The sequence below is a fragment of the Haliaeetus leucocephalus genome, unplaced genomic scaffold, assembly GCF_000737465.1.
Source record: "Haliaeetus leucocephalus isolate CR32 unplaced genomic scaffold, Haliaeetus_leucocephalus-4.0 Scaffold188, whole genome shotgun sequence".
NCBI lineage: Eukaryota > Metazoa > Chordata > Aves > Accipitriformes > Accipitridae > Haliaeetus > Haliaeetus leucocephalus.
In genome coordinates, this window is record NW_010972624.1 from 798,372 (window position 1) to 814,182 (window position 15,811).

A 15,811-nucleotide genomic window follows, 5' to 3' on the forward strand; every position below is an offset into this window, starting at 1 on the left:
AAACATCTCTGATGTGGGCTGATTTCCATGTCAGCCCTCATCAGGAAAGCCATCCTGGTGTTTGAGAGCCCTGACTGGGAGGCCACGGGGGCTCTGGGGTTTCTCTGAAGGAGTGCGCAGCCATGGCAGAGGTCTGCTTTGATTCTCTCCACCAATGCTTCCCTGGCTGCCTGACCCCTCTCAGGCAGGCACTGCAAGAAGCAGAAGCAGCCAGCGTTTCTCCAGCACTGGCCATCACCAGCTGGCTTTTGGGCAGGAGCATACAACCTAGGGAGGTCATTTTGCTGCAGTGGGGAGCAGGACCTGGCGCTAACTCAGCCTGCCAGGCTCGCAGCTTCGGTTTTGCTAACAGCACGCCATGGACCTGTGCTGGTCCTGGCTTTGCAAAGCGATGCTAAACCTGCTGCTGCTCCGCTTCTTCCCCCCGAGGCTGGTCCCACCCTGTCCCGGTGCCACTGACCCTCCAGGAGCCCCCTCCTTTCAGCTCCGAGCATCACCTGGCTTTGTGCCGTGGACTTGCCGCTGAGAGCCAGGGTGCTTCAGTGACATTAACACCTTTCCTCTCCCCTTCCCCAGGTCGGAAAGCAGCCTCTCTAGGTTTGCCCACCGCTTGTCGGTTAAGCAGAAGCAGGAGAAGAGAAGGAAAGCTGAGTATGCCTCGGCCGAGCTGTCTGCCTTCCGGCCCAGGTCTCTGAGCGTTGAATGGTAAGAGCTGCAGGACAGGGCTGGGGGAATGGAGCTCCTGCCTCTGCAGTCCCCCTCCTGTCCCCTGTCCCCACCACTGCCACTCTCTGTCCCTGTCCAATTAATGTCCCGTGGGACAACATCCCTTCAAACCCCTCCATCTGCTGCAGAAGCTCCCCCAGGGTATCAAGCCAAAACATCCCCCCTCGCTCCAGTGCAGGGAGCAGCAGGGAGCCCTGGGCGGCTCCTTCCTTGACGGGCTAAAGGAGACCCCACAAACTGAGCCATGGGGGTCTTTTGGGGCTCATGTGGGATGTGGACATGCGTGACTGCTGTTCAGGGGCATGGGACTGCATGACCTCTGGCAGCCCCAGCTGCCAGCTGCTCCGCTCCTCTCCTCCCTCTCCTCTCCTCTCCTCTCCTCTCTCCTCTCTCCTCTCTCCTCTCTCCTCTCTCCTCCCCACGCTCCTTATAGGAGCTGCTGGAGGATGTATCCCACAGCCCCTCACTGCCCGACACACCTCTGTTGGATAAACCAGAGCCAAGAGCCACGGTGGGACAGCCGCAGCCGGCAGGGGGGCACCAGGAGCCACAGGGGCTCCCCGCTGGCACCGCACGGGGGGTGAGTGGTGCGAGGGCATGGGGCTGCCACAGCACAAGCCACCCTCCAGGGCAGCCCCGTTTGCCCACCCCAGAGGGATGCAGTGCTCCTTCCTTCCTTGCTGCTGCTGCTGCTGCGGTGCCCGCGGGGCCCCTCATGCTGAGCACAGGTCTCAAACTGCAGTCCCTGCTCAAGCAGGGAGTAATTTATCCTGGGTTTCTAAGCTCTGATGCAACAGCCTTGGAAGCAGATCACAGTCAACCCTCCCAGCGTTAGAGGTGACCTGCTAAGGATATTTAAAAGAACTGGAAATTGCATTGCTTTCTGCTTCCTTAGATGGATAAAGGAGGGTAAAACTTAAAAAAAAAAAAAAAAAGGAAAAAAAGAAATGCTTAGAAATGGCAAGAATGTCGACTTTGGTTTTCGTTTTCTTGGAGATCTTTCTGGCATTTATTGTATGTTCTAACACTTCAGTGTGAGGTTGTGGAGTCCTCCTCAAAGGCTTCCTCTATCTGTGAGGTTAGTTAGGCATCAAAGCTAACTAGGTATTAATGAGGCCAGACAAAGAATTTAAACTATTTGGTGACAGATTGCTTTCTTCTCCAGTTGCACAACTTTCTTCCCTTTGCTGAAACAATGTCATCAGTAAAGCTGTTCTGCAATTACTATGAATCTTCCAAATAGACAAATATGTGAATTTGTAATATACCAAATAGGAAAACAAGCAAAGACGTCATTAAAAACAATCAGGGTTTCTCTTTGTTCGTAATGAAGAAGCAAGAGAAGCCAGTAAATCTCTTTTCTTCCTTTAAATGTCTCTTTGAAGCCCCCGGATGCCATTTTAGCCCTGCGGTGTCAAGGTATATTTGTGATACATTTTCATTCACTCTGTAGTGTTTTCCTGGGGGAAACCATCTGTCTTGTATTATTTTGCAAAGCACCTTGTACAGCAGCGACTCCGCAGCAGCGGTAGATGATGCTATTTTATGAGGTTTTTGTATGCCAGCTTGGAAATGAGCTCTTGGTGAGGAGGACTCATCTTTGCCTTCAGTTTGCCACGTGCCATCGCGTTGGAGATCCAAGGCTGGAAAGCGTCAGGCCTGAAAGAGAAAGACCTGATGTCACTGCTCCTGCAGGGCCATAGGCATGGCTGGTCTGGCCGAGGGGAGGATAACTGCCCTGCGGTCCTTGGTTTTATCCATGGCTGGAGACATCTTCAGTTGGATCAGACGTCCGACCTGGCAGCCAGGCTCAGGTGGGCTGCGGTGCTAGGACTTGGGTGCTGGGGCTTGCGGGCACTCAGCAGCAGGGCACAGAGGAGGGGAGACCCAGGGGCGTTGCAGTGATGAGGAGCCGGGCAGGCAGCAGTGGAGCAAGGACGCTGCTCACCGCCTGCTCCCCGACCATCTCAATGCGCTTGTTAATCCTCTCCCTGTTGCCGTGGTTAAGCAGACAACCCAGGATCTGTGCTAGCTCTGCTGTTGCAGTGCAGGAATTTAATTGGCATTTACATGCACGCAGCCCAATTTCCAAAGAGCGGTCGGGGATACCTGCATACGAAGCATGGAGCGCTGCCTCCCTGGCAGGACGGGCACGCTGCAGGCAGGTTTTCACGCATGCCAGCGGTGCATGTGCCTGATCCGCACGTGCATGCTTGCCCTTGAGGAGGCACTTGAAGGCTTTTCCCACACAAGCAGCAGCCTCTTCTGCAGGTGCATTCTGCAAAGGGGCACCTGGTGTGAAACATCATTTCTCTGCATCCCCTGTACATCTTCAGGGATCCATGATCATCGTAGCAGGATTGAGACAAGGGGAGGTCAGGATCAGCATCCTCCATTAGTCGCTCCAAACCATCATGCTGCCCACAGGGGAAAGGCTTTTGGAGTCACGGGTGTCACTGGTCCTGCTCACCCCATGCCTTGCATGGGAGGTCCTGGGCTGCAGGTAAGGCTGCTGGGCACTGTGGCCAATGGAAAGCATGGCTCATGGCCTTGCAAATCTACAGATGCCTGATTTGGCTTCCAGAGCAAATATCTACATGCATCAAATCTGTATGTATTTATAAGCTTAACCCAAGGTCACCCCTGCATCGCTTTACCTGCCTCTCTGCAGAGGGTGAACATCCACGCTGTGTATGATGGGGGGGTTCAGCTCATCCCATGCAGGTAGGAGGGGGATGGAAAAGCAATGGACTGTGTTTTGCCAAATCAGCGGCTTCTGAGAATCCTGCCCATCTTAATCCCAAGACTTGAAGGCAAGGAAGGGCTCCTGAACCTGCTGTTACCTGTTGCCAAGGAGGAGGTAGAGATTATAAACACAACATCATCAGTGCCCATTGCTTTGAAAAGCTGGGTGTCAGTCTGCTGGAGGGATTTGTGTTTTCTGCCTGAAATGCCTACCAAAATGCCATCAGTCCAACCCCTCGTGGCTCTGCCATAGTGGAAAGCATCCTTACCTCTCATCCCCATGCAGGGCAAGCTGAGCCAGTTTTCCAGTGTTCCCAGTTGTTCAGGTGCTCAGGTAGGGCTGGAGGGAGCCAAGGTAGAAGAGAAGGAGCTGCACAGTGTCTGCCTGACACTATGTCCCCTGTGCTGAGCCCGGCCAGGTAGGATAAGGACAACAGATCCCTTCACCTCCCCTTGGCCCTTCTCCCTGTCCCTGGGGACACCCTGAAGCCCTGTGGGGAGGGTTGCTGGGTGCTGGCATTTCTCTGGGCCAGGAGATGCAGTTATTTGCTGCCACAATAAATAAGGTGCTGAATGTCCCATGCTGCCAGCCCAAAAGCACAGGGATGGTCCCGTCGCAGGTCCATGGTCCGTGCGTCCATCGGAGCACATCTACCCTGCTCACCGGGTGGGGCACGCTCGCGGGTCCGGTTTCTCCCTGGGCACAAGGCAGGCTTTATTCGCACGGCACGTGTTTATGTGCTGCACCGGGCGAGCGGAGCATGGTCCTGCTCCCGAGCTCGGCTGTCAGTGAGCGAAGCCTCGTTAGTTCCACTTATTAAAAAAAAATTGCTGGGGGGAAGGGAGAGAAGGCAGGGAAAAAGTGAAGTATTGAGAAAACACTTCTTTCATTCATATGTTATTTACTGAAATAAATACTTCATTATTAGGCTTTTTTTAGGGTTTTTTTTTTAAAGCCAGTGCCACAAAGTCCGCAGTGTTAGGACCTGTGAACGTGCCGTATCACCTCAGCCCATTGCTCCCACGAGCCGCTGTCTTGCTGCCAGGAGGTGCCTGGAGAGAAGCACCGGGGGGAGTGGGGTAGTACGAGGCTTTCCCAAGCTTGGGGGAGAAACCTGGGGGCTGCTTGTGTCCGGTTTTATTTAGGTTTGCTGATTCCTTTCTCCTCCTCTTTGCTGGACGGTGCATGCTGTGGCTCACGGGGCACTGAGGCAGCTTAAGCTCCAAATGAGGCAAAAACTGGCAATTGAGGCAAGGAAGGATTTTGGGTCTGATTTATTAAAGCTCTGCTTTCTGCTGGTCTGTGATACTAATCTAGCTCCAAAGCCTAAATAACACAAAGGCATGCGAGACAAAAGCACTCTTTATTTGAAGCTCGCTACCTTCTGCTGTTGGAGTGAAGAAGTCGAAAGCTGGCAGCTCCTGTGGAGACCTCCCGCTGTCCCTACATCAACCCCGAAACGCCAGCAATCCCTTTTCTCTCCCCTTAGGGTGAATCGAAGCAAAGAGAGCCTCCTCTCCTCTTGTGCGTGTCACCGGAGAAATGATCCACATTTATCTTTCCTCTTAAGCGAGTCTTAATCCAATAAAAGGGCTGCGATCTGCTGGTTTACTTTTGTGCGTGCAGAGCCTGGGAGCGTCTGTCCCCCTCTCACATCCTTCCAGCTCTGGTGCTCATCAGGAGTTCCAGCCCCGGCAGGTTTGTCCTCCTGGCATCCATCCTTACCTTCCCTACCTCTCAGTCTGGTTTTCCCTCTTCCATTTGTTCCTCTGCTCACCTTCCCCCCCATGCTCCTTTTCCCATACTCACCTCTTGTCCACCCTGATTTTCCTCTCTGTTTTCTTCTTCTTCATTGTTTACTTCTACTTGCTGCCTTTTCCATTTGGGCTCCTCGAGTTTTTCATGTCAGACAGCCTCCCTGTGATCTGTGGTTGGAATAGCCTATTCCCATGGTGGCTTAGGAAAAATGCAGCGCATTCCTCGCTTCCCCCATCCCCTTATCTCGGTTCTGCTCGTTGGCTGCCCACCACGAGCTGTTAAAGCAACGCTGGCAGGAGCATGTCGTCTGGTGGTTAGAGGCAGCCAGCCGGCTCGGGTTCAGTCCTGCCTGCATCTTGTTTTGCTGCCTGATCCCTGGCACGTTGCTGAATCTCGGCTCCTCGCTTCCCCTCTGCCGAAGAGGGGGCTGTGCAGAGACCTGCTTGCCCAGCAGCTCTGAGTGCAGACTGTGCCCGCCGGAATGGGAAGGTGTGGATTGGTTTTCCTGTGATGTCCCAGCACCAGGGCTGGGTGTTACGGCTGGCAGGCATCCCTCTGCGCGGGATCGCAGTGCCACAAGGGCAGGAGCTGCAGCCACCGGGCACGGGAACCATGCTGGCACCATCAGGCTGGTAGAGGTGGCACACGCAACTCTGCCCCATATTTCAGGTTTGGTTATAAAGCAAAAGGTTTTAATAGAAGTGTTTTCATGGAAGTTATTTATAATTTTATAATGCAACACTGTTTCCCCTTTGGGTTTAAGTGGTCTCATGTGGTGTGGAAATTCTCCCTAAATTGCTGTGCTGGGACACGAAATCTGTGCCATGGAGGTGCCTGGCACTGCTCAGCCTCCTTCCATAGCTGCTATCAGCTGACGTTGACAGGCAGCATGGACGACCTGTCCCCGTCGGCAGGCTCCTCGCCTTCTGGTACCTGAGTCCTGTGGTCCCATGGGGCTGCAGAGCCCGTGGGAGGTGCTGAGCTGTCGGCTGATTTGTCTGACTGTTCCTGAGCCAGTGCACTGGAAGGCTGCTACTGCAAAGTTTGACGAGAGCCTTGTGCTGTTTCCATTGCAGTGGTTTATGGTCATGTAGGACTTTCCCCAGGACTCTTTGCTTGACAGTTGTCTGTTTGCCAGGGGAAGCCAGCACAAAGTGAATTGTCAGCAACTTTTTGGGAGGCGGGAGGAGCAGCACCATAAAGGCAGAGGGCTCAGGTCTCCTCCAGGTTTTACAGCCCTATTTGAGCTGTCTTGCTCTTAACTTAATCTGCACGTCCAAGAGGAGGCTTGGAGCCGTTTCTCTTCCCAGCCAAGGAAGCTCTTAGCCTGAGTGAGGTTAAATAAGAGGGAAAACCAGGCCCTGAGCCTTTCAGGGGAAGGGAGAGAGTGCCAGAGCCTGGGAGGTGTGTGGGCATCTGGAAGCAAAGAGATGCTCTGGGCAGGCTGAGATGTGGGCACTACATCTGCACCAGCTGTGGTGTGGGGCAGCCAGCCTTGCTGAGAGCTTCTCCTCCCCCATCCCACCAGTCCCGGCCATCGATCCAGGGTGAAACACAGCCGACCCCAGCTCGGTTGTGCCGAGCACAGGTCCCGGACGGGCCGGCGTGGTGTTGAAATGAAACGCGAGGCGCTTTGTCTCGACTGGGCGCGCTTTAAGCCCTCACTCGGGAACAATGGCCAAGCTATGGGGTCATTTGTTCTGGTATTTCAGCAGCTCCTCATGATTTATGGGATGTTTTGTTCTGCTGCTTGTCTTAGCTTCCCCCTCTCCACCCTCCCCGTCTCCATCCCTTCTCCATTTCAGCTCCTCCTCCCCCCACTCCCAATTCCCCTAATAGCTGTGGAGCCTCTCTGCCTTATGAAGTCATGGTATCTGTGACTTACCGAATTAGCCGTTTGGGAGCTGGACTTCCACCCCGTGCTGTGGTCTGCTGGGGTGTCCCGGCTGCCCAGGGAGCCGGCCCACAGCAGGGCCCCTTGCCCAAAGGCTCTGGGCAGCCTGAGCTTCCCCCCGGCGTGATAGATGGACGTTGCCATCAGCGGGCCGCTAGAAAGTTGGTTTACGGGCAATAAATGTGGTCAAGAGGTACTGCAGCCCCAGCTAACAAGGATGGCTCTGTCTGCGGAGACCCCTCCTGTACCGGGGCAGGACGGGGACTTGGCTGCCTGCTCCTGGTGCTGCTGTCCCCCCGCCCTCCCAGGACACCTCTCCATCGGCAAGCTGGACACCAGTTAGGGAGCCCCAGAGCTTTTGGTGTTGAACTACGCATTGGGGTGATATGGTTCAAGAGCTTGGCTTTATCCCCGGCACCCTGGGGATGGCCACGGTTGGTGCCTCTGGGTGTATGGGGGGAGCAGGAGTTCCCCCCGGCCCTGAGCTGGTGGGACAAAGATTCGCCAGTGACTATGAGGGACTCGCTGATGGGGATGGGGAGGAGCAAGCCCTCAAAATATCTCCCTGAAAGTTGGGTTTGCCTTTAGGAAAGCATTTGAAAGGAATAATTTATTTCCGGAAAATCACTTTTTATCCTCGTTGCCTGTGAGTCATCTGCAAACAGATAGAAGCTCAAGGGCAACTGCTGTTCACAGTGATACCGATGTGCCTGCTGCAGCCAGTCCTTAGCCTGGAGAGGGCTTTGCAACAGCAGAGGAGTCACAGTCTTTGCAGCTACGCTTCTGCTGCCCTGTGCTGCCGGCAGGGAGCTGGGAGGACCCCATCCCATGGGCACAGGTGGGGAAAGAGGGCAGCACGGGGGGAGTTTGGGACCATCCAACTCTGTAGGGTCTGTGCAAGGCTTGTGCCTCTTCTCCTGATGCCACAAGCCTCCATCAGCCTCGAGGAGGTTTCCTCCTTGTCTGGGGAGAGGCAGCTCAGCTTGTGATTACGGTGAGGTTGGGAGAAAACCAAGGGCCAGATCCTCTCTGTGTGCAGCGTCGTGACCTGCTGCCACAGGCGCTGGCTCCAGCAGGTCCAGCAGTCCCATCTGCATTTGTTTCTCGTGTCTCTTCAGCGGGAAAAATTGACCCCTTTGGGAAAGTGGTAGAAGGAGAATGTTCAGGGAAGACTGATTTTCAGATTCTCCCTGTCTGGGACTGGAGCCCTCAGCCAGATCCCTTCCTCACTGAGAGCACAGGAAGCAAATATCATTTATTTAAAAGACAAATTTAAAATATTGTGCCGATGTGTTGTTCTGGCCGCTTCCCTCTGCTGGTAGCTGATTCCTCCAAGCCCCAATAAGATTATTTCTCAGTGCAGCATATCCATTATCTTCAGTGCACTTTGATTTCTTTCAAATAGCCCATTTGCTTGATTTGTTTTGGTTTATTCTCATCATCTCTCTGCCATTTCCCATGGCCTGGATCTGCAAAGCAGGACGGATGCCTTGGTCCCTGCTGAGGAGTGTGGAAGATGCTATTCATCCTGCAGGATCTCCACTGGTTCTTCTCCATGGTTGTGTCCATGCCCAGAAGGTGCCAGTTGCCTGGATTTGTACAGCAGGCAGCCCATGCCCCGTGGCTATGCTGGGGGGAAAGTGCAGAGATGCCACAATCCTTGGTATGAAAGGGAAACCTCAGGGATGTCTGAATCTTAGTTTGAGTCAAGCCCCTCCTGGTGTGCCCATGGATCCTCCACACCAGCTGGTATTCCCATAGTGTCAGTGCACTGGATTTGGAGGGTCTTAGCTCTCCCAGTCCTCTTAGCTAGCACACAAAAAGTATCTCAATAGAATTCTTTTAGTGGGAATATCAGTAATAGTCCTGGTTTCCTACTAGTGGTCAGGTCTTCAGACCTGCCAGCTTTGAACCTGGTGTCTCCATGAGCTGATTTGAACCCAGGGAAGGGCAGTGCAGATGAGTTGTGTGTCTGGAGCAGCCCCAGCAAGGCAGGCAGTCTGCCCCAGCCCCCGGGCTGCCAGGCTGCACTTCCCCTGGTCCTGGGGACAGCTTTTGCCCTGGGAGCAGAAGGGATCACTGGTGTTGCTGCTGATGCTGCTGGGGACACTGGGGTCAGGAGATGCAGAAGCATCAATATTTCCAGATAGTCCTGACAGCCGGCAGGTATTAGAGTACTTTGAATCCTTCCTTGTCCCTTAAACAGTGGTAGTCCCTGTTGTGCAGGTTTTCACTGCTATTAGTTCCCTACTGGCTGAGACACTTCTGCCTGCCAAAGCTTCAGGAACCTCCTGTTTATCTTCCTGGAGAGCATCTCTCAGTGCCAGGTCAATATTGGACCTACTGGTTTGGATGCTGGCAGGATGGGCAGCATTCAGCAGGGAGGCCAAACTGGAGGTAGGAGTCAGCCCAGGACACTTGGGACACTGAGGACCAGGTCCTTGGGTGTGTTGGGATCTCTCTCCACCTTTGCTTGAGCCTTTCCTGCTGCCTGCACACTCACTCTTCCCCATTGCTTTGCTTCATACCCATCCCTCTTACTTGCCTTTCTTCTGCTGGCTTGCTTGCTTTTCAGAGGAGGTTTGCGAGCCCAAGTGAACTCTGTATCTGCTGAGCCTCATGCCCAATGCTCTTCTCTGCTCCTCATTTCCAGATTTCCTCCTATTCTCCCCAACATTGAAATATTCCCCCATCTACCCCAGTGCATCCTGCAGTAGCTCACTCCCCTGGGGCATTCCTCTCCCTGTCCCACTTTGCCTTTGTTGCCTTTATTTGCACTGTTAACAGGGATGAAGATCTTCAGCCACGAAGAGCTGTTGGGCAATGAGGAGGAGGTTTTTCCATGTGGGAAGTGCAAAATAGTGCAGATCTGGTAAGAGTTCCAGTTTCCGGGCCAGGAAAAGGCAAGGTTCATGCTTTGCTTTGTCCAAAGTGGAATTGGACACTTGGCAGCAGCTGCCAGTGTCATCATGAGAAACCGCACATGGTCTTCACTCTGCCCATGGTGCGGAGGTTCACCTGAGCCCCCTCCAGGTCTTTTCAGACAGAGTCTGGTTTCCATCCAAGAAGTGTCCCAACAGGGCCTGTAAGTGCTCACCAGTTAGTAGCTGGGAGGCAAATCTCTCCTGCCTGAAGTCAGGGCAGGCTCCTGGCTGATGGTCTGCTGTGAAAAGCTGTTGTTTCTGAGCTTTGAAAAATGAACATGACAGTATGTGGTAGCACTTGTTAAGCGTGGCTATCAGAGCAGCTGCTGAGCTGAGCAGAGCTCCAAGAAACATCTCTTCTTGGCGTTATCAGGATTGACTCTGGCCCAAGAGGAGTCATCATCACCTTTGGCAGGATGCTGTGGCTTGTTGAGTTGATGTTCTTCATGCAAACCCTACAGGTTTCCGAGCTTGTGGTTGTTGCAGCCTGTGAGATGGCAGGGACTGCAGGTAGGCCTGGCAGCATGGTTACTCATCTCTTCCTGCAGTCTTGTTTCTCCTCTCCACCCCCAGGCTCCACATTTAAGTGCCGAAGTAGCCAGGACCCAAACTGACTCACCAAAGTTTCTGAGCTTCACCCATCACAGAGGAGAGTGGCCTGGGCTGTGGAACAGGGATGAAGCACTGGCCTGGGGCATAGAGGACCTGGCTTCTCCTGGCCCACTGAACTGCTGAGGGCAAGATCTGCCCCTCTTTGTGCCTCGGTTTCTCAGTCTTTAAAAGGAGCACCGCAACGCTGACCTCTTTTCTTAGGCACTTTGAGATCTACTGATGAAGGAGCTGGCTGTTGCATGAGGACACTTGGTAACTGGGGTCTTCTGCCAGCAAACCCGTTCCCCCAGCCCCAGGGACAAGTTGTGGACTGGCTCCAAGCTCAGAGCTGGCAGGTTGAACTTTACTGTTAGGCTTTGCAAGTTTGGGATCACAATCTAGAGCTGTTAGCTTATGTTACCACTTCAGCAAAGAGCGACAAGGTCAAGGTTTCTGCGCTGCATGCAGTGTCCTGCGTGGCTGGAACTTCCTCTACCCAGGGGAGCAGCTACTAAAAACTGAGTCTTTTTTTCCCCCCCAAGTGGTGTTCTCATTCATCAGCATCTTCACTGGGGAAGAGGAGGCAGTTATTCTAGTCAGAGGCAGTGGCAGGAGTGGAGGTGGGCAGACAACTCTTTCTAGGTCTGGGGAGATCCGAGCAGGTATAATCTTAAATTCATTTGGGTTTAAATGTCACCAGGCTCTGGAGTCAGAGGGCGCTCACACTGGCTGTGTGATGGAGCCTTCAGCCTTTCTGCAAGCCTGGCCTATGTCAGAAGATGCGAGGAGATGAAGGATGAAGGAGAGACTCATCAAGGGGGTCAGTCCCTGCTACCTTGTGCCAGGGAACAGCCTTGGCAGAGACAGCCCCGTGAGGCTTGGCTGGGTTTCTGGTGCTGGGAGGGATTGCTCTGCCTCTGGACCTTGTCAGAAAGTGAAATTGGGTGAAGGCATGTGTTTGCTGGTGAGCAAGCAGGTCATCTGAGGTCTAATACTTGCCAAGATGCTGATGGTGTGCCTTGTCGCTGCCCCGTGCCCCTCACAGGCAGCCAGCCCACCTCCTGCTCCATCCTCCCTGCTGCAAGCCGGGCTGCCAGCACTGCCACGCTTTGGGGGCAGCTCGGAGCCAAGTCCTGCCATGCCCCACGCCAGGCGGGTGCTTGCGGTTAGGAGAGCTGTGTCAGGTTTCCCTGTGCACTGAAATCCTGCGAAGCAGCGGGCCAAATCCTGGGAAACAAGGAGGCTGCTTCTGGACACAGATAAGCTGGCGTGACATTTAGCTAATGCTCCTGCTTTCCCTGTCTACGCCCGGTGTCTTGCTGGCTGTCCAAGGGGGTGTCTGAGGGAACCTCAGCTGTGAGCCGTGTTCTTGGAGCTCCTTGTGCGAGGAGGTGGATAAGCCGGTGGAGCGCTTGCCTGCTCTCTGTGCAAGTGGGAGGCTGATGCTGCCAAGAGGTCCCATCCTCCCAGCATTCTCCTGGCCCTGCTCTGTCCCAGTCACGAGCTCTGGAAGGCTCGTGGCAAGCAGAAAAGCAGTTTTGCTCATGGAGCAGAGCTCCACTCGGGTGAACTTCACATGAACTCATCAAGTTTCTTTGGCTCTTTTCTTTCCTGACGATGCAGGCAGGTCAGGAACAGGATGCTGTATTGCATGGGGACTCAAGGCTGCCTTCCTCATGCACCGGCGTGCTCACCTCATCCTCCTGCTGTGCCACGGAGGAGGTATCTGCTGCCTGAGCAGCTGCTCTTCACCCCAGGTGGAAACGCCAGTGGACAGGTAGAGCTGTCCCTGGGCTACACTGGGACCATGCTGCCATAACTACTGCTCTCCCTGGTCCTAGGGGGGATGGTAGGCACCCCATTGCAGCACCAGGGCTTTAGTGACCTGCTCAAGGTCACCCAGGTGGTCTGTGACAGAGGTAAGAGTTAAATCCCCCTGCCTTGTCTCACTCCTGCACTTTACCTGGAGATCACACTTGCTAGCTTCCACGTCTGTGTTCATACCACGTCATTTGGTCTGTCACCAGAAAAATCGGGGATAACGGAGGAAGAGAAACCCTCTGGGCTGAGGGCTTGTTGGCACAGTAAATCGGAAGGTGTGAATGCAGCCTAAGCCAGCCTGTGTTAACATGAGGGACGAGGTGTGGCATCCCAGGCCAGCACGTGCCAGGATGCAGTGGGCACCTGGAGGGGCTTTCCAGGTCTGTGGTCATCTTGGTCCCGAGGGAGCTGTCTTGCAGCACACAGCCCAGAGAAGCAGGATGAGGAGCATGGTGGGATGAGCAGGGTGTCTCCAACCCCACTTTTGCCATTCAGGGGATGGCAAAGGGGACAAAGAAGACAGCAGCACCCACCATGTGTTGGGGCCACCAGCTCTGTGAGATGTTCCCCAGCCTCTTGATGATGAAGGAGCCCAAGCTGTTTTATGTCTGGCTTGAAGCTCCTGCTCGGTGTAACCATGTGAACAGGGAGCTCCCAAATGCTTTCAGAGATCTCTGAGGTGCTGGGGTCAGAGTGGTCTCCTCTTGCCCCATGCTGCTACCTTCCATCTCCAGGGCCACCTGCAGCCATTGGCCCCTGCCACCCTTGCTTTTCTGTGCTGCAGTGAAGTCATCCTCATGTGCTGCCATGGAGGGGCGAGGAGGGCACCTCTCGCCCGATGCGTTGATTGTAGACAGAACCAGCAGACGCCTGTTGTTAAGGCTGTATAACACTTTCCAGCGGAAGTTTGTTTGCTTATACCTTTGCCAGACTTTAACTATTTGGGCTGAATTTTTCCATGCTTGCTCTGCCTCAGGCTGAACTTTCTCTCTGCTTTTTTTTTTTCTTCCCAAGTTTCAGCAGAAGGTTGGGGAAAAATGGTAGCTTTGCCAGATTTTTTTTTTTTTTTCTCCCGTCTCTTTGTTTGAGGACTTCTGGTGCCTCCACACTTTGGAAAAAAGACTTGAAATTTGGCAGGGTTGGTGCATTCCTGGTGGAAATCAACACAGATTTGGTCAAATTGTTAGCCTCTGGAAGGCCTGGTTGTGCATGCTTGGAAGAGCTCTTCAGAGGCTAGCTGCTAAAGTTCCCCATCTGCAAAGAGACTCTGGCCACTGCACCCACTGCTCTCCAGCTGCACCGAGCACCTCCTGTTCCATCTCTAGAGGCACTCCTTTGCCCGTGCAAGTTCAGGTCAGGAATGGTGACTGCAGGGAGCCTGAGCGGTTGTTTGGTGCTCCTCATTAGCAAGTCTCAAAGCACTTTACAAAATACGACATTGTTTTCATCTCCATTTCCCATGCGTGGAAACCGAGGCACTGGCTGTGGGCGTCCCCTGCCTCTCACCCACAGTGGTAGAGCAAGGAACAGAGCTCAGGTCAGCTTGGGCAGTGTCATGTCTCTAGACCAGGAGAAGCAGCGGCGACGCTCAATGAGAGGAGAGAGCATTTCCCAGTGCTCCCACATCCTGCGAGACCTCAGGAAAGGGCATTTGCATGCCTGACTCTCCCACGGGTGTGCTTAGCAGCACTGGTCACATCGATGCATGGATGGATGAGCATGTCCTGATGGTCGGAGGTCTGACCTGGTGATTATTATGGTTTTTAATGTTGCTCTTTTATATTAGGGTGGAAATCTTTTCTACTTGCTGTCCTGGGGGCTCTGACAATTCCTCCACAGGCTCTGTTATCCTCAGCTTGATTTTCTCCACCTGATGGTATCTCAAAGCTTTCTGCAGCTGGAGGGAGAATAAAGTGACATATGAAGTGGGATAGCTCCTCTCTGATGGAGGCAGCAGGCAAACCTCAGCTGGAAGGAGTCCTGGCTGGTGGTGGGGTCTCCCCAGCTAGTGCCATTACAAGAGTGCTTGAGCACTTGTGGGGTGTTTTCTAGCAAAATGGCAAAAAAAAAGTTGGCTTCTCGTCTTGGACTGCAGCCTTTGGACCCTGACTCCACTGGAGATGCATGGAGGGAAGGTCAGCTCTGGCATACGTGAGTGGTTTTGTAGTTAGGTGGCAGTGAACCAGCTCCTCTGGCATTGCGCTGGGTGGTGCTACTATGAGAATGACACCAGGGCTACATGGTGGGGTTGGTCAGAGAAGACCCCAGTGGGTGCTGGGCAGGGAGCTGGTCATGGAGCGAGCCGGGAGCAAATCCTGGCATGAAGCTGTGCCAAACGGGGAGCCAGTCTGGAACATGCCACCGGCAGTCCAAGGAGATCCCCAACGGGGGGGTGGCCGTCCTTGGTAGCGGTGCCAGGGACACCCTATGGGTAGCGGCCAGCATGCCCAGCACTGCTGGCTGGCTCCTGCTGGTTGCCTTCCAGCGGGAGAGGGGTTTTCTGACTCCAGTAACATTTACCAGCTGGGCAGCAGCTCTGGAGCCGGGTGTGTGTGTTTGTCTGTTCTTCCATTGTGTCTTGGCCGTCGTCTCCTCTTCCCCGCTGAGATCAATGTCTGTGGCCTGCCTTTTATAACCCCTTTGGGTGCAGCTCTGGAAGTCTTCAGCCAGCGGTGCTGGTTTCCATCATGCAGCTTTGGCGTGCTCGAGCAGCTTGGTCCCTGTCTAGCTGGATGGCTTGGGTTGGATGATGGACCGGAGGTGGGTTTCCACCAGGAGGGACATCCCGGTGGTGGGCTGGGGAGGTCCCATGGAGGGCAGTGAAGTGCAGGTGGGATGTCGTTGGCTGGGGATGGAGACCAGCCACAGGTATGGAGGAGAGAGCTCAGATGACCTCCAGAAGTCCTTCTTGGGCCACTTTTCTACAATTTCATGGTTTTGGAGAAGATGCGGTTTCGGATGGAAGTCAAATCTCACTAGCATATTCTTCCTGGTGGCACCAGGTGGCGCAGGAGGGTAAAGGATTTGCTTGTCATCCCGGCAAGTCTGGGTTCAAATTGGTTGCCTTTCACTGCTGTGATGAGTCTGTAGGTCTCAGCCCCCATGGCATGTGGCTGTGCCCCCATGCCCGGGCGAGCTGCAGCTCCAGGGCCAGGCAGCAGGGATGTGGCTCCCAGGAGCCCTGCTTCCAGCAGAGCAAGGAGCTGAGCCAACATTTGAACCATAGCAGGGGGTCTGGGTGCATGGGTGCTGTGGAGCCCCACCATCCCAGGATCAGGGCACAGCAGTGCAGAGGAGCCAGCACCAGCGGGGAAAGCCCCAGTGAGTCTAAGCAGGGCCAAGGAGGAGGCA

The 15,811-nt window shown here is 54.2% G+C and overlaps 1 protein-coding gene across 1 annotated transcript in view; it reads left to right on the forward strand.

Moving 5' to 3' along the window:
* The first annotated feature begins 358 nt into the window (after positions 1 to 358).
* Positions 359 to 15,811, forward strand: part of LOC104830406 (ankyrin repeat and fibronectin type-III domain-containing protein 1-like) — a 41,472-nt gene continuing 26,019 nt past the window's right edge. Inside the window, exons 1-2 of the mRNA XM_010565262.1 lie at positions 359 to 429; positions 577 to 705. Of these exons, the coding sequence (XP_010563564.1) occupies positions 359 to 429; positions 577 to 705 (200 nt within the window). The remainder of the gene's footprint in view (positions 430 to 576; positions 706 to 15,811) is intronic.